The sequence below is a fragment of the Mytilus californianus genome, unplaced genomic scaffold (genome assembly GCF_021869535.1).
Source record: "Mytilus californianus isolate M0D057914Y unplaced genomic scaffold, xbMytCali1.0.p SCAF_1, whole genome shotgun sequence".
Classification (NCBI taxonomy): domain Eukaryota; kingdom Metazoa; phylum Mollusca; class Bivalvia; order Mytilida; family Mytilidae; genus Mytilus; species Mytilus californianus.
The window spans coordinates 61,702,812-61,721,535 of NW_026262581.1; the positions used below are offsets into that span (position 1 = coordinate 61,702,812).

The window sequence follows — 18,724 nt, forward strand, 5'->3', positions numbered from 1 at the left end:
TCTGCAATATTTCATCATTGAATGCTTGAAGCTCCATTAAAATTTAAGTGATCAAGAACATTAAACAAAAATAAAAAATTTGCCATTTGCAGCTTTTTTTATCTTTAAAATCAGTAATAACTAAATATTAAAGTCCATCACACCTTATAGTTTAAATTTGATGATATGAAAATTAAAAATCATAATTTTAATATTATTTTTTAGCTATAAGGTATGAAGTTACATGTGTAACTGGTGATTTATGGAATGCTGGCACAGATGCAAATGTTTACATTACCATATATGGTGATAGAGGAGACACAGGAGTAAGACAACTCTATTCCAAAGACAAAGTAGACTTATTTAAAAAGGGAAAAGTAAGTATTTCTTGTAGGGATTGTTTTTGTTTGTCAAGAATATAATTATGAGATCATATGCATCAGTTAATTTTGTTTTCACTAAGAGTTTTTAAAAAATTGTGCAAAAGCAGGTTACAAGTTGATATATTTCCATATAATTTAATTTTAAGAATTAACATCCCCCTGCCCCCTTCCGAAAAAAAGAAGTAGATATAACTGCAAAATTAAAAAAAAAAAACAAAGGCCGTTTGAATTTTGAACACTATTGATCGCATGATTTTTACATGTAACTTTGTAGACATGTAGTGTAGATTAATTGCTTTGTTTACTCATAGAAATCTTAGATAAAACAGTATATGTGTATTCTTTGAATTTAGTATAATTGATGTATTTTGTGTGAAGCATGATAACATGTATTTTAAATTATTTTCAGACAAACAAGTTTACTGTGGAAGCTGTTTCTCTAGGACATCTTAAGAGAATCATTGTTGGACATGATGGAACAGGCAATGGTAAGCAAGATTAGTTGGCAATTTGTTTACCTTACCTGCATAATAATTTTATGTGCTTTTAAGCAATGAGCATGCAATTATTATTGTTATGTTTTCACAAAAAATTCTTAATTGTATCAGCTGTTTGGGTAAATCAGCTCAAAGTTTTTAAAGTAGTATAATTTAATACAGGCAATGTATAAAGTAGCTATCATGTGAACATTCTCCTGAACTTTAACACTAATTATTGATGAAAAGTTGTTTATATTGACAATGATATAATGTTTGATTTAGGTAATGGATGGTATTTAGAGAAAATATCAATCAAAGAATCAACGAGACAACACGAAGAAAACAATTTCTACTGTGGAAAGTAAGTAAAGCAACATTTTATTCTGTAAACCAGACAAATTCTTTTTTTCAAATGTAATGTGTGTCTAATAATAGAAAGTGATAATTTGTCACTTAGGTTATTATACCTTTGAATTATTTCAGTTTCCTTCTCTTGACTGTAGTCTTCACTTGACTTCATTGTTTTACTCTAAAACACATTCTTGTGCAGCTTTGGTTAATTTGGTAGTATGGATGTAGTTTGAAACAGTTTAAGTTGTAAATCATGATAAGTCAATGATATTTGATGTATAAAATGGTTGTTAGTCATATTGTCTGTCCACAGGATAAAAGTAGATGTGAGGTAAAGGTAACTGTATAACACAAAAAACTAAAGGATATCTAAACTTTTCAGTATTAAATTTGAGTTTAGATCTGTTCCTTAATACTTGCTTAAGAGATAGTATATGCTGTCCGACATTTGTCACATGACCTTCCCTCATTTTAATGCTTCAGTAGAAAGGATTAGTTCTTAGTCAAAAAAGGTTAATATTCTTTGACTAGTGTTCAGTGGCTTTTCATGAAAAAAATTTACAATAAAAAATTAGCGTAAGTTAAACTAAAATATTGACAAGTTATGAGTATTTTTTTCTCGTAATATTTTTTTGTGAAATAAGTTGTAGGTTTTTTTAACCTGTGTTACTTGGTTTTTCACTTTAAAACATATTGAGATATGGAGACATTTAGCTGGTAGACATTTTTGTATATTCACACATGTATTTTGAAGTTTTATAAATGTTAAATTTTGTTACAATAGATGGTTAGATGAAGGAGAAGATGATGGCAAGATTGTCAGAGAATTAAAAATACAAGAAGAATACATGGATGACATTCTAGAAAAGAGAAATGTAAGATTTAAGACTGTATAGCTAAAAACTTGCAATTAATTTAAAGAAATATATATACAAGATTTTTTGTTATAAAAGACAATGAATAATTTTAATTGATTGCATTTTAAGCTGTTGATATTTTTTGAAGAATTGAGAAAGCATTTTGAGGAGTTCATTGATAAAGAGAAGGTTACTTATCAGAAAATTTTGATGGGATGAAAATAGAAGTTTGGAAGGGGTAGTCCATTTAGGAAGATGTTTGAATAAGGGGCTAATTGGAAATTTTTCAAATATTGAATGTCATAACATGTAAACTAAAGATAGTTTTAAAACTGAATGTTCTGTTTCAGTGGGAACAAGAAAGATGGAAGTTTGAGAAGGACTGTCGAGTGAAGTTTTATTCTCTTGCTTCTGGTAAAGCATTAAGAGCTAAAAAGGACATGAGTGTTGATGGACTTGGTATTCAGATGGACCCTGAAAGTAAAATGTTTTTATTTTTGTTGGTTGAATATTTTTTAATGTAGTCAGATAGATATATTTATTTTTCTGTCAGATTAATAAGATTATTAATTAAATTAATAAGTAAAATGTGCAGCTGTAAATGTTATATTATTAAGTTAAAATCAATTAATGCAATTTTTTGTAAAATGTCAATCCAGATCAATGTTCAGATATAGTTAGTATGGTAAAAAATCAGAAAATTCAGTATTTCTGTGTATGTAAACATTTTTTACAGAATGCATACTTTAAAACAAATAACATATGTTAATTGTTTATTTAAAAAGTTTTACATAGAAATAAATGTTTTTTTCCCTTTATTTTCAGGTATATTTAATGTTTCTCTAAAGAAGGCAATGATCAGGATGTTTAACAGTGTTCGTAATCCTAATAATTTTCTTGCCATTGATAGTGGGAAAATTACAATGCTGGTAAATAATATTTTATTTATTATTATGTGATAATTTTGTATGATTCTGTTGAATGCTGCAAAATCACATTTGTGGTTTTAATACTTCATTACATAAGCGAAAAAAGTTGTTACAGCTAACAGAAGGTCCCATCACGACAATTCACAAAAAATAGAAAAAAATTAAAACTTTTCATATCAAAACTCATAGCAAATTGATGTTATCATCTGGAAACCATCAATTTTGCCAATTTGAAACAGTGCAAGGGGTATAAAGAGAGTTAAAGTAGATCGTAATATTACAAAATTAAAAACTGTTTTACGATTTTGAGACATTTCAAAGAAGTTAAGTCTTTACAGATAATTGCATCAGCAATAAGATTTGAAATTGAGCAGCATATTTGTAGTAATAATGTAATTTCTGTAATATTTACAGGGTAAAGGAGGTCCATTTTGTGAATTTAGAATACGGGTTCAGGGTGATGGATCTGTGATTCTGGAGTCGGTGAAGAATCCATTACAGTTTGTTACAATAGGAGAGGATGGACATCCACTGGATGTGAGAGCTATCCTTGATAAAGAGCCATCAAGAAGGTTCTTTGTCTACTGTAAGGTACGTTTTTAGATCTGCATAGTAAATTTTGTAAACAATCAACTTACCTTCAGCATATCAACTGATGAAGGACATTGAATATTTTCCATCAATTCATCAACAGAATTCAGGATTATTTACCATATTATTTTACAAAACAAAATAGATATAAAATAATGATATTTTAAAAAATAATGTCATTTACATGATTTTGAAAGATACTATATTCAAATCTTTGATACAAACGCCGAACACCCCAAACTGAAACCTGTAAATGAATTTACTTTAAAAGAGTTATTTAACTATTTACAGGGTATATTTAGACATAGAGGTACTGTTATGCTAAATACATCATCTTCTCAATGTATAAACATCAACTCCGACTTCACTATGACTGGCACAGGCAAGAGAAATAAAGGTGCTCATTTCATGGTACACAAGGTAGATACTGGTGGAGTTAGGATGTTTGAAAGTATAGCACATCCTGGCAAATATATTAGACTGAAAGATGGAAAGATTGATTGTTTGGTAAGTTAGTTTTTATTTAGATAGAATTTTATCTCATGACATTCATACAGATCTCATTTTAGAATGATAAGAGAGTTTGTCTGTCAAATTGAAAACTGCAGGCCATTGGTGTATTATATTTGAATTGTTTGGCAGCTGTTTCCATGACGCAAACTGTCAGTACCTTGCTTGTTTTGAGTGTGTGAGGTCGATGGATCAATCCAAGACAGGGTCAAACCAAAGACTATAAAATTGAAATCGAGAGTAGAATTAATTAATGTTTTTTCCTCTTTGTAACTCACATTTATTTACATTAGGTTCAATCTTTGGTCAAAAGTAAAAAAAAAAAAAACACAAGTCCTGAAATTTCTTGTTCACAATCAGTTAAACCTATTTCACCCTTTTTAATTGCTATAATAAAAATGTAATTAATACTTTATTTGTCATGATGTTCTAAATTAGCCAAACTGGCAACTGTGGAATATAATAACACTTTACAATAGCTGAAGAAAAATGAGTAAAAAGATCTGTTAATATTTAGAATAGCTTTATGAATAAATGTTTTTCTTTTTTTATAGGGTAGCAGAGATGAAGCATCACATTTCATAGTAGAAAAACATCCAGAAGAAGGCAGCATCAGTTTACAATCTGCTTCACAGAGAGGCTTGTATCTAGGGATGAAGCCAGATGGTAGGGTGTGGCCTACAGTTGATACTGGAGTAAGAAATACCAGTTTGTTTCCTGAAGTTATTGAATGTAAGTTAACTTACAAAAAAAATCCTAGAAAGCATCTTGTTATGCTCATATTTTTTTTAAGAATGTATGAGTATAGACCATATTGAAAGAAGAACCTGATAAATTACAAAGTTAAACACACATACATACACCCACACTCAGAGAAAAAAAATGAAAAAAATAACTTAGTCTTACTAGCATGGGGAAGCATGAATTCTTTATTAGCTATTTTAAATAAACAAGCATTTTGGCCAAACTACATGCCTGTATATATCATTCAAACCACAAATATGGCAGCTTCATCGACCAGTATTCATGCCCATGATCCAAAGGAGGGGGGTTGACTGCTTTAAATCTGTACATCCATCAGATCTTCCCATGAAAATTTTGTTGCATTTTTCTCAGCAACTACAAATCAGAGTTTCCGAAATTGGTATCAAGCCTCATGTGTGCATACTATACAGTTTGATGCATGTCCACATCCATCGCTCACCAACTTTCTGTTTACACACACATACTTATAGCAGGGATATCTATATTGAGCAATATTTCTCTTGTTATAAAGCCATTTATAAACACTACATACATTTTAGATAACAATAAACATTTTAACTTGTAAAACAGTAGTAAAAAGATATTGAGTTTTATGTCCGACCTATTTTGACTTTTGATATCAGTTTTATGTCAGACTTATTCAGACTGCTGATTCCAGTTTTATGTCTGACAGAGGAATTCAGACTGCTGATATCTGTTTTATGTCAGACTAATTCAGACTGCTGTTTAGAAGACTTTGACATCAGTAAGATTAATAATGGCCTTGTGAATATTTTTGTCTTTGGCTTGCTGTCTCATTGACTCATCTTCTTTTGTTCCTATGAATGCTGACTTCAGTAAGATTCATTTATCTTCAGTTGGTGTCCCTAAGAGTAAGAGTACAGAGCTTATAGAAGAAGAAGAAATGGGAAGAGAAGAAACACCAGTTAAAACTAAACCAGAACCGATCAAGAAAGATTTTGCAGGTTTGTAAATATTATTATGATGTATGGGATATATGGTAGAACTCTGCACATGTATGATTGGAAATGGTTCTGTAATGTATATTTGTAATCACTGATAAGGACTGACAAGTGGAGAAGTAAGATGAGAGTCTCACTTTTTGTTATGTGTTTGTTTTGAATATTGTGTTTGTAAACCTTTTTAATGAGGTGAGCTTTTTAACATTAGGGGCAAATGGTGCATAGTTATACATGAATAGGTTAGTTGTTTGGAGTACCAGTTTTTGAGTACCCAAACTTTTTTTTTATAAATCTTGATATAAAGTTTTAAAAAGGAAACTGGCATACACCATTCAGCCATAAAACAGTGAAATGTTATTAACATTTTAATATGAAATATGGATAGATAGTTTTGGGTACTCATGTATTAACATTTGATGGTTTTATATATAGTATATGTGACTGATGATATGGACACGTCATTGTTTGGAGGTGAGTTTAGGATCGTTGTTGTTTTATTTCTAATCTAATTCATACTATACCTAACTCAAGTGAATAGCTTGTTGCAGCTCATATCCAAATTTCTTTAAAGTGTGTTAGTGCTAGAAATTCACAACATATTGAGATGGCTATTAAGTGGGGTCATTACAGTTTCAGGGAAACATCTGCTTTTAGGAAGACAAAAGCTCAAAATTAAGTCTTTTCCTGCTTTTTTTTATGATGAAGTTTAAAAGGAACCTTCTCATGGTAAAATTTGGAAATGGGATATAGTGCAAAATGACCAATTATATAAGTTACAATAGAATCTTGTTTTCTTCAAATGAATAAGGAGAGAAATATATGGTATTGATTTTGCTGTTGTCATTAAAATGCTTTTTTAGTGGGAGACATTGTTGAATGTTGTAAAACAATTCACCAGCAAAATATGAGGTGCTTAATAGTAAAGAAATTTAGTGCACATTTTTAAAGTTTTTTCTTTTAAGAATATATAAAAATTATAATTTCTGATCTGGTTTTTTCTTAAAAACTAGTAAGGTAGTCTTAATTTACTGTGATTTTTCAGAGGTTTCATCTAGATCTACAACATATGAAACATTCCATTAAATGACAATACAATGTAACTTGTATCGACTCCTCTGAAAGAAATACTGTCAAATTTTCTTAGCAGTCTTTTCTGTGAAGAATTTATTTCAATTAAATGGTCTTTTTAAGATCAAATATTGTCGCTTTACTTAGCATTCCAACCTTAATCAAAAGATAAATATTTTTTTTGCCAATAGGTTATCTTATAAAAGTTTGGTATTTTTATATCCAAGGGAAATTATCCCAATTCATATGCTTGTTTGATTTTGAATTTACTCTAGCACTTACCCAACAAAGAATTGATAGAAAGAATGTTGAAAAAATATTCAACATTGCTGAAACTTGAGTTATGTAACAATTGTTGTACTTCCACAAATACTTCAGTTTCTGTTTCAAACATGTTGAATTAATCTACAAAATAGGATCCTTTTGGAAATCCGGGTTGCAGTAAGAAACTAACAATTGCTGAATCATTAAAACAATTTTATTGGAATAAATTCCAACGGTTTCTTCAAGAATGATTAAATATATTAAAATTTAGATTTTAATTATCAGCAAAAAAATATATTTTCAATATCACCAAAGTTTTTAATTGGTAGCTGATATAATATCAAGGATTTATAGATATATATTAATTACTATATAAATCCTTGATATCAATAACAAATTGAATTGCATAACACATAACCAGGAAATTGATAGACAATTTTAATGTGCCTAATCAGACTTTGAAAATGAAGTTGAAACTAAAGTAATTTTGGATGTACAACATTATGTTTTGATTTGTATAAAATAAGCTTTGTTTTGCTAATTTTGTAGTGTCTTGGAGTGCCATAATTGATAATAACATTTTAACTTTCTGTTTTCAGTAATCTGGGTATACAATTTACAATTTCCCCCGTTTGAACCTCTCAGCATGTTTGTACATATGACCTTGTTACTAAGTCCTGTCTCACAAATTACTCACATTTGTGTGGTTATCATGTTTGCTCTTATAAAGTCTCCTCATTGTTTACTCAAAAACTGATTGTATATTGACTGATAAGGGAATTCAATTAGTATGCTGACACTTGATTACTCATAGCTATGAAATTATATTCGGCTTGAAAAGTTTTTATAGAAAATTATAAGAAACTTTCTCCATACTTTGCAAATACTTTTTCATAAGGCATTTTTGTTTTGTTGATTGTGTAGTTAATGTAAACCACAGAATTATTATTATACCACCACTCTTTAAGTGAAGGCTGTATTGCATTCACCTAGTCCTTGAATTCGTCAAAAAAATATTTCTGCATCACTTTCTCAGGTGCTGCTTAACAGAATGAATTCATATTTGGTCAACAGCTTAACAGTAATAAGTTTAAAGTTTGAGCACTTTTTGGATCTATTAGACACCTTCTTCCTGTTTGCTGATACTCAGAACTTTTCAATGTTTTGAATGGACTTGAAATTTTTTATCGCAAGTTTCTTGAGTAGTTTTGAAGAGAACAACTTCATTCTTGGTCAGCAGCTCAATACTGATTAGTTGTTATGTGTGGGTGCTTTTCGTATCTTTCAGGCGCCCTCTTCCTGTTTTCAGATACTTTTAAGTAGGAGTTCGAGTATACTAAGCAAGACAGCATGTGCAATCTTGTTTAATATTAAATTGAACATAAGCTTTCAGATGGTTCTGTTATTATAAAAGCCAGAAACCAATGACTTTTCCTCTAACTATAACACAGAATTCAATTATTTTCACAGTGACATAGAATGAGAATTTACAAATAACAAAATGCAACGTGGTTACCACTGGTAAGATAGCATCAGATTATGTAAAGTAAGCCTCAAGGAAGATTGCTTAGTAAATAATACTGCATACAAGTTGTGACCATGATCTCTGTTACAGGAATTCTACTGAAAACTATTTTCCATAATTTCTTCTGTTGTATGTGTTGTTTAGATGTTAACATCAGGTTCCTAACATATAATCATACATATGCTTTTGTTTGTGTAATATACATATGTTAATCTTATTGATTGTTTTGCATGCTGAGTGGAATGCATGCATGTTTGGATAGCATGTATTATTTGAAAAACACACACATTTTTGCATCTTATAAATAGTTTGATCACTTTAACATCTGTGATTTTAAAATATTAATAATTAATTTGTTGATTTTCACTTCAGACTGTTTAACAGTAGATTAATTTTGAAAATAATGAATGTCTTAGAATTAATTACTTTATTTTTATAACTTCTGTTTGATTAATTTTCTTTTGTCTCACTTGTAATGAAAAGCATGGAGGAGAGACTAATGTGTCCCAATTCTTGTATCAGTGGCATCAACAATAACTATTTTATGATAAGGTCACACATACAATACATATAATATTTGTCTCTTATGTATTTTTGTTAATAATTATTACATCGGTTGCAATGAATTACATTGATTTCCCAGTGAAATAAAAACCGCTAATTTCACATGTGAAATAAACGTGGTTATTTCACTCCTCTGACGTCATACAACAATAGGCGTTGTCATGAAGTCGGATCAAAACAAATTGTGAATGCTTAGAAAAAGATAATGTTCCTTGCATATTCTAGTTTAATTTCAGAAAAAAGACCATTTGCCAATGTAATAAAAAGAATGACTAATCAAAGAATTCAAATTTCGAAAAATATTCAAGGCGTGACCGAACAACACTGATAATTAACTCATGCGCTACGCGCATTCTTGAATTAATGTGTTGTTCAGTCACTCGTTGAATATTTTTCTCTATTTGAATTCTTCGATTAGTTATTCTATAAGTAATAGACCTAGAAATTGTAATACAAATTTATTTGACTGGTCTATTGCTCAGATTTTTTGGTATCCAAGATTTCCAGTCCTTAGGATATTGAGCATTATATGATCTCTTGTTATCATTATGGCTTGATTGTGAAAGAAAAAACAATTACAGTTTTTGATATGCATTTAATTCATGAGATTTTCTGATGATGCTCTCTTATTCAGTTTAACTTTATAACTTATGTTTAAAAGAAAATTGAACAATGAGCAATTAGATTTGTAAGGTACCTGAAAGACCCTTATTTTACACAAAAAAATAAGCAGAACATATTTTCTACTATTTAAGTTGTATTAATTTTGGTAAAATGAAATGTTATAGTTTGTGATATCCTATGTAGCAAATTTTGATTACAGATGGTAATTTGAGTATAATATTGTAGTATATGTTATGATAAGTAACAACTTATGATTACAGATGGTAATTTGAGTATGCAAATGAAATATAGTATATATAATGATAAGTAACAACTTATGATTATAGATGGTGATTGGAGTATACAAGTGTCAACACTGGAATCTCTGGATGAGAATGCTGATGTTGCCTTGGTGGTTTATGGAGATTTAGGTACATCAGGATCTATCTTACTGGGAGCACCACCAGGCAAGAAAATATTTACAGCAGGAAATAATGATGAGTTTAGGGTAAGCCATTCTTGAAGTTTTAAATTAATTTATTATGAATAAAGGATATGGTGCAATATCATGGTAAAATTGGCCCTATAATCAAATATATTTCAAATTATCTCTGATTTTTTATGATCTTTATTGTGTTTCCTTTTCAGGAAACTATTTTTGATGGTATATTGTATTTCATTATTACTTTATATAGACTAGTTCATTTGAAGAGGACAATTTTCATTCATAACATTGAAATGTGAATATACCCTTAAAATCATGTTCTGTGCCTTTATTACTTACATTTTTTTTTATACTTTTGGCAGTGTTACCCTTAAAATCAAGGTTGTATTTGCAGAAAATCTCTGACAACGTGTTTTAACTTCATGAAAATGTTAGAGAATGTCATGAATGTTTGACATCAATATATTTTTACAAGCCACAAGCAAAAATAATTTTCTATTATAATTTGCTAAATATTTTTCTCTTGTTTGGCATTCCAAATTTAACTGAAAATAAGGGATACATTTTATTTTTATATCCCATTGTTTTTAGCCATCACATGGTCAATTACTGAACAGATATGTATTAAACTGATCTGTTAATTTTTATTATCTGTTTTTAGGCCAATTTATCAAAAGTTGGAAATATTTACAAGATAAGACTTGAACTGATACCAAGAAGTTCAGCTGATCCGTCATGGAAAGTCAAAGATGTCAAAATGATAGATCTCAACACCAACGAAACACTTGTGTTCCCATTCAGTAAATGGTTGTCGAAAGTACAGGAAGATAGGGAAACTATGAGGGAACAACCAGTCAGGAAAAATGGGGAACCAGTTTTGCCATGTAAGATATTGTAATAGAATTATATATGACATTATTACTTGATGCTACTATTCAAATTTTTTAAGAAAGTGTTGTAAAATACGTCTTTTAATCAGATATTTTCTCATGTGGGTTCTAATGCATAAATGTCAATAATGGCTAATTAAAACAAATCGATGTTTTCTACTAGAAGACATCTTAGTTGATTCTATGTGTTGAAAAAAAATCCTGAGACAAAGATATACCGTATAGCGGGTTATTTTCGCGGGGTGTTTATTTTCGCTTATTTTGGCGGATACACGAAAATCTTGAAAATAAATTCCGCGAAAATTTATGCATACGTTGGGTAGTTTCCAAGTTAAAATGGTTAAAGGATTTTGTAAACGATCTATTTTTTCCTGTCGGAAGGTATATGTTAGTTTTAACAAGATAAATGCCAAAGGGCATTGTACATAAATGTTTTTTTATAAAATGACTGTCAGGTGTGTATACCCTTATTAATAAGTGTCAATTAGAATAAGAGTGTACGGTACTCTTATCAGGTAATTAATTCCCTTATTAATTAGTGTCAAACTATATAAGATTGTAAACACTCATGATAATTTTGTAACCTAATTAGTAAGTACATCAAAGGTCCGGTCAATTTCGTAACTAATCTTTGTAAAATTTACAAGACGTCTGAATACCTGTAACAAATATCAGAATCTAATCAATAAATAAGAGGTCATTCCGGTAAAAAAATTCAATTAACCATAACAATAGACACTTGTTTGAGAAGTTTTACAACTTTTGAACTGCAACAATTTCAGTATCCACCAAAATATTTAAGTGGGATTAAAAAATCCACCAAAATAAAAACCGCCAAAATTTTTGCGTACACTTTTTTACACAATTTTACACCCGCGAAAATAACCCGCTATACGGTATTTCAAATACATTTTGCCACTACAGTCAACTTGTATATTAATGATATTGTGAACAACAGTTTTCTCAATTCTTATTTCGACAGTACAATTTCTGTCTTTCAGATCTATCAATCAGTTGAAGTATGTTTCATATATTTATTCTGTTCTTAGTGATGACATTTGTTATGATATTTTAGTGGTGAGATATCATGTGATTGTGACAACAGGAAAAGAATCAGGATCAGAAACAGAGTCCAATGTATATATCAACATTGCTGGTGAGAAAGGAGATACAGGAAAACGTATGCTCTTACAATCCAATAATGTATCAAAGTTCAAGGTGGGACAGGTATGTTACATTGTTATGTATTTTGGTTTATGTGTTGTCTCGAAAGAGGCAAAAAACAAGACTTATTCGTGTTGTTTCTGGTGTCTTTGGCTGATGCGGCCGGTCAACAATTTGTTAAAGTTTGTGATTAGGTCAGTTTAAGGGGAATCACTAATGGTAAATCAATATTTGATATGCAGTTGAATTAATATTGGCATATCTTATTCCCTGGAAATTATTTGACCCTTTCCCTCTGTTTGATTCATTAACTTGAGTATTTTGCATATTTTACACGTTAAAGTATTGCTATTTTAATTTAAAAATTTACATTTTGATATCAAAATTTACATTTTGATATCAAAATTACATACAGGAGAGACACATCTATGTGTCAACAGTTTATTGTTTTTGTATTGTAAACTTTGAATGTCTCAATTGTATAACTGCAGTACTATGAACCAATTTAAAACAGAAGATTCGACAACTTCGACATATTCACAAATATTTACATGTTTGTTCCTTATGTTAAGATGAATAATAATGACAAAGATCTTTTAACTTCATTGAAAGCACTTCCTGAGGGATGATATCTCGGTGAACAATTTAGTATTTATTTTAGACTGACATATTCCATGTTGAAGCAGTATCACTAGGTGTACTACAGAAACTGACCATTGGACATGATGGAACAATGGCTGGACAGGGATGGTATTTAGATGAAGTTGTTATCAGGGAATTTGAAGATGCCAAAGAGGAATATATCTTCCCATGTGAAAAGTAAGTCATTACTTCTCATTGTAACCTATCTCAAAGATTTAAAGTCAATGACAAAATATAGATTAATACAAAATTATTTATTTTTTGCCTCACAAAGTATCTAAGTATTGATTATCAGGTTCTCTACACATTAATATCGTAAATTATCAGCTACGAGCAACAATGAACCTTTTTGGTAAGTGAGCGCTTGATGAAACGAAAGCTTGATGATATTTCCTCAAATATTGTGACGTAGCTGATTACTTCTCAGGCCACATTGTGACGTCGCTGATAATGTCTGCTCATGCCTCAAAGCCGTGATATGAGATTAAAGGAGCAACTGAGCAGGGTGATGTAGGCAAAGGGAAGGACGATAAATGGGTTTATGGGTTTCTCATAGCAAGTATTCATACTAACTCCCAAGCAAATGAACAGTTATTTTAAGAATGTCCTTTCATTTTTGGAGTATTTAAGTATTAAAAGTTTTGTATAACCTAGTCAGGAAAGCATCTTTGCATATTTCATCTCTTTCAGTTTAAATCTTTCCATAATCTTATGATTTTATTTTCCAGGTGGTTGGATACAGGAGAAGAGGACAGAAAAATAGAAAGAGTGCTTTATGTGAAGGGTAGGTGATGAGAGTTATTCTCCTTGACTTGTCTTCCTGAGATTATGCTCATGTTACTCCATGTTGCTTGTTTTGTGTTTCACTAAATGCATGTGTTGTGTTTCAATGACCCAATATATTTGTATGTGTGTTTGATTTGTTTTTTATTTCTACTGAGAACATTTAGATTTGGTACATTCCACAATAAACAAAGGTGTTCAGAAAGATGAGTCTGTCATTTCAATTTTATTTCATTGTTATGTGTGCTCATGTTAGAAAGAATCTAATGCTTCCAACAGTTTGTGCAATGTTGTCAAAAATTGTGATACTAATTTATTTAGCTTGAAAATATGATGTTGGTTGTATTGTATATGGTAAGCGGTGAATCACAAAAATAAAAGCTACATAGTGAATTTCTCTACTACAAAATTTGGAGTTGGTAAAATGTTAGCATTAGGCAAAATAAAGTTGAATTTCAAGTTAAGATAGAAAAACTGACTTTGTTATGATTTAATACTAATCCACACTTTCATTTAGTTTTGAATAACATATTTTCCTTGTCACAAGTAGTTTTGGAGTATTCTGCCATCTTGGATTACAAATGAACATTATATATTTTTACTCAAATTAGCAAACTTTTGTTTGGAAACGCAGTTGAATTTAGAGACTGTTTGTTAAAATATCAACTTTCATATGGCTTACAGTATTGTAAAAAAAAAATTCAATTAATATAAAGGAAAATATTTCATTTGGGGATAGATTATTTGTTATGTGCAAATTCGTATTGTTCAATTTTTACATCCAGTCTTGCCATTGTTTGTTTGTTATGTGTGAATGTTGGGTTAAGTATTGCTACAGTGTAAAGGGTAAATTTTGAATTAATTGTGTAAAACTCATTAAAAAATGACCACAATTAACATAAAGATTTTGAGAATTATTCTATCCATTTTAGCTAGGTTAAGCTATTGTCATCACTTGGCATTGTTCATCCTTTAACCATCATTAACACAGATTCCCATTGAACCCAAGTGAAGACAAATATTCACCTTCTATGACACTACTTTTTGTATCATGATAGTCTGAAGCTATTTAGGCAGGAATAATTTATCAAAATTTCCTGGACAAAAACATGACAGAGTCAATTCTTGATTGTGACTGGTCAATTTTCAAATGCATAGCAGCAATGCTACCACAGTGGAATGACTATCATCTGTTTTTCTCTGTAAGTTGGCCACGCTGAACAAACTTTTATGGCAATTATGTATGGAAAGTCCTTAATTGAAATTCCCCATCTCAATGCAATCATAAGCATTCTTGGTAATAATAGAACATTTTGAAATTAAATAAAAAAATTTAGCAGAAACTTTTTGAATATCCTGTGAAGACCCAGTTATCACATAACTTATTGGTGCTAAGTAAGCTTTTTGGCATTGAAAATTCACCATTCTAGACATTTGCCATAGCTACCAGGTGAGTTGAACGGGCTCTTTATACCCTTAAGTTTTATTTTATAATTTATAGAATTCAGATGCCTTTTGAATGATTAAAACTTGTAAACTCCATAAAATGGAACAATATTGGCTTTTAATATAATATATTTTACATGAATTTAATATATAAGTAATATGATTAAAACCATAGTGGCTTTGTTTTCTGAACATAAAATGTCATAAACGTGTATACAATAGCCTCTCTTTGAAAACATTTTTTTCTTTCATATGTGTACTTATCCAAAAGGATATTTAGATTCTGCCACAATTGTGCCATAATAAACATGTTTGTTATATTATCTTTTTATTATCTTTTACAAGACATTGTCTTGTTCAACAAAGTTTCAGTGTACCATTATACACTCAACAGAAACAATATTTTATTTGCATGTTTTGCTGTGCTATGCCTAACCCAGGAACATTAGATTGTTACAAAAACCAGATACATTAGATTGTTACAAAAACCAGACACATTAGATTGTTACAAAAACCAGACACATTAGATTGTTACAAAAACCAGACACATTAGATTGTTACAAAAACCAGACACATTAGATTGTTAGAACATGTATGACTGCCAAAGATAAATTTGTTTTGTTCCAGAGAAAAATTTCAGTGAAAGGAGATAAATCTGTATGTCAGGATTCTTACATTTAAACTTGATCAAAGACTTAGTTTAGTGGTTTTGTCACTCTAGATTGTACATCATGCAGAATTGAGCAATTGCCAATCAAATGTATTTTTTTAAAGTTGAATAACTGGTGTACTAACTTGCATTTAAATATGCATAACTTATTAAGAGAAACTTAGGACTCAGACCTATTTCAATACTGACTTTGTTGAAGTTACTTGTATGCATCCGTATGTCAGGTATATTTTGAGATTATTTGAACTTTTTAAAACATGTGCTTGGTCAAAATATCAGCACAAGAGTTTTCATTTTCCACTTCGATAGTTTTTGGTTACATTTGATCATCATTATATTGTCTTATGATGTTAAACATGCATAGACATTTTCATATTCATCCAACAAACCTAAGAAGGCTATCTATTTGTCATTATTTTATTTTTAAAATACTCAGCTGCATGCCTATTCTGTTGCTTGCAAACAAATTAACTTAAGAAGGTCATGTCAACCTAATTTAAACATTTGTTGCATGCATTTTTTGTTGCTTGAAGATTCAAATTGCATTTCCTTAAAATTAACCTACTTTTGACTTAACTACATTTCCTCCCAATTGACCTACTTTTGGAATAAATACATTTCCTTCCAATTGACCTACTTTTGGTCTAAATACATTTCCTTCCAATTGACCTACTGTTGGTCTAACTACATTTACTTCCAATTGATCTAATTAATACCATTGGACCTTGAAAACTGTACTTGTTTACACTTTGCCTTATCATATTTGTAGATATTGACATAATGTTTTGGGTATGCTGTTCTGTCAATATTAATTACTTACAAGATTCTAATTTACATTTTCAAATTGAGTTCATTTCCTTATATGTCCTTGACCTTCATATAAGAAATTATGGCCCTTTGTTAAAAAAAAATATGTTGGCAGAGACTTTTATATTGTAAAGACACATCTGATTTTAGTCTGACTATTGTATTTTTTACAACATACTTATTATCTTAATTTTCCTGGCTGCCTGCACTTAGACCTTGGAACACCTCAGACAACATCATTCTGTAGTTTGTTTCACAAGTGCTTCATAATTTTTCTTTATTTCAATTTAGCAGATAATATAGGGGTAATCGGTCATATGTTATGTTAAAATTGTACAACACTGTTTGTTAGTAGATTCTCATACTTGAATTGTAATTTCATTCGTCCCATAAAACTGTTAATTTCACATTTGCCAACCAAATACATGCACTTATGGGATAAAGTGAATTCCTAAATTATTTTATTTTGTAATATCTGTACTTATATTCCTCTTGGATATCTTGACTCTATTTATAGACTACTTCTCTAATTTTCAATATGGTCAGATCTTAAGAAATTACCAGTGAAATAATGGTGAGACCTATTTTTTCAGTTCAACAGATTCAAATTCGCGAAATACTAGTATGCATATTGTACAGAGATAGAAATTTGTATTTGACAAATTTAAGATGTAGCAAAGTTCTAACAAAATTCCAAATTGAAATTTTGAGATGTTTGATGAAAAGAATTTTCCTTTTTCTCATTATTGTAATCTATTCTGTTCCTAATTTAATCAGAGAACTGAATAATACCAGTACTTTGATTAAAATAAATAGTTTGTTTTAATCTAATAAGTTCAATACATTATGGCTAAGTATATGAAATCGAGCAGTATTTCAGATTTTTATGTGGATTCTATATAATGATACCTCTCTTTCACAATTTTTTTTTAATTTATTGTTTCTTAGGAAGTATAATTTCTACACATAGCATTATTTTTTTCAAATTCTTATTGCATACAAAATGTCACAAAAATCTGATATACAGCCAAATTACGTATATTTTGCCATTAAGGATAGTGCTAATTTTAATTAAACTATTATTAGTATATGAGAGAAGTATATGTAATATGTATGTACTGTAGATAGAATGGAAATAAAGGTATAAAACTCATTTTCTGTTCTAATCTTTGTTTAATTTATTGTTAGAACCTGCCCCATGTGCAAGATTTGTCAAGGGTGAGTCCTCCATGTTACAAATGTTAACCCTGTTTGAATTTAATCCTGAAGAGTGTTTGCTAACAAAGTCATGTATGAAATGATTTCATTTGAACTAAAGTCAGAATGCATGCTTGGACTTACAGATATAAGTTTATATTTCTTCAACAGTTCTTTCTGAAAAAGCACCAGTAGCCTTTTTAATTTCCCATAGTAATAAAAAATTACCTAGGAAATGATGAAATTTAATTTGAAGGGCTGTGGAAATGCTATTAATTTGTCTTAACTGTGCCACAGTTTTACTAACATTAAGAAATCATAACTATGGAAAAAACAATTTGTGGAGGTACCAGTGTCATTTATGAAATTAGATATAGGGTTTTGTTTGTTAAATGAGATTATTTAAAAAGTGCAGATTGAGTACAAGTAAAGAATTAGGTTTACTTATCAATGCTCCATTGGTCATATTGTACCTTATAATACCTAATATTGTACCTTAAATAGCAACGATTAAAGATTGATTTCATCTTTTGTCAAAAGGTGAATTTGTTTTGTCAGAATGGCCTTTAATCTTCTAAAAGTGTTTGATCAAGCAGTTGGTGTAATCCATTTATAACCTATATCAGCAGTGTCAACATTACATATTTCCATTTGTAAACAAAGTCTCAAATTACACTTTCAAGTCCTATTATTGCTTGTAATAACCCATTAATGTCATTTTCCATTCAACGAGGTCATAATCCATAGTGTTTTGTAAATAAAAATTCAAACAGAAATTAAACATATTGATTCAAATTTCAAAGTGAGAGTATTCCTGTAACAAGAATGAAAATAAAAACAGAAAAATCGA

General features: G+C 29.8%; 1 protein-coding gene across 8 annotated transcripts in view; it reads left to right on the forward strand.

Annotated features, from left to right (window-relative positions):
- LOC127705389 (lipoxygenase homology domain-containing protein 1-like) overlaps positions 1-18,724 on the forward strand; it is a 75,398-nt gene that overhangs the window by 11,888 nt on the left and 44,786 nt on the right. For 5 of the 8 annotated variants that reach the window (XM_052209706.1, XM_052209701.1, XM_052209720.1 and 2 more), the window contains exons 7-23: positions 205-356; positions 772-850; positions 1,124-1,202; positions 1,977-2,067; positions 2,400-2,529; positions 2,875-2,978; positions 3,393-3,569; positions 3,861-4,076; positions 4,634-4,811; positions 5,702-5,809; positions 6,239-6,277; positions 10,178-10,338; positions 10,937-11,159; positions 12,241-12,392; positions 12,991-13,148; positions 13,700-13,755; positions 17,866-17,895. In XM_052209706.1, the coding sequence (XP_052065666.1) occupies positions 205-356; positions 772-850; positions 1,124-1,202; positions 1,977-2,067; positions 2,400-2,529; positions 2,875-2,978; positions 3,393-3,569; positions 3,861-4,076; positions 4,634-4,811; positions 5,702-5,809; positions 6,239-6,277; positions 10,178-10,338; positions 10,937-11,159; positions 12,241-12,392; positions 12,991-13,148; positions 13,700-13,755; positions 17,866-17,895 (2,133 nt within the window). The remainder of the gene's footprint in view (positions 1-204; positions 357-771; positions 851-1,123; positions 1,203-1,976; positions 2,068-2,399; positions 2,530-2,874; positions 2,979-3,392; positions 3,570-3,860; positions 4,077-4,633; positions 4,812-5,701; positions 5,810-6,238; positions 6,278-10,177; positions 10,339-10,936; positions 11,160-12,240; positions 12,393-12,990; positions 13,149-13,699; positions 13,756-17,865; positions 17,896-18,724) is intronic. The other 3 variants (XM_052209737.1, XM_052209748.1, XM_052209744.1) reach the window with 2 other exon arrangements.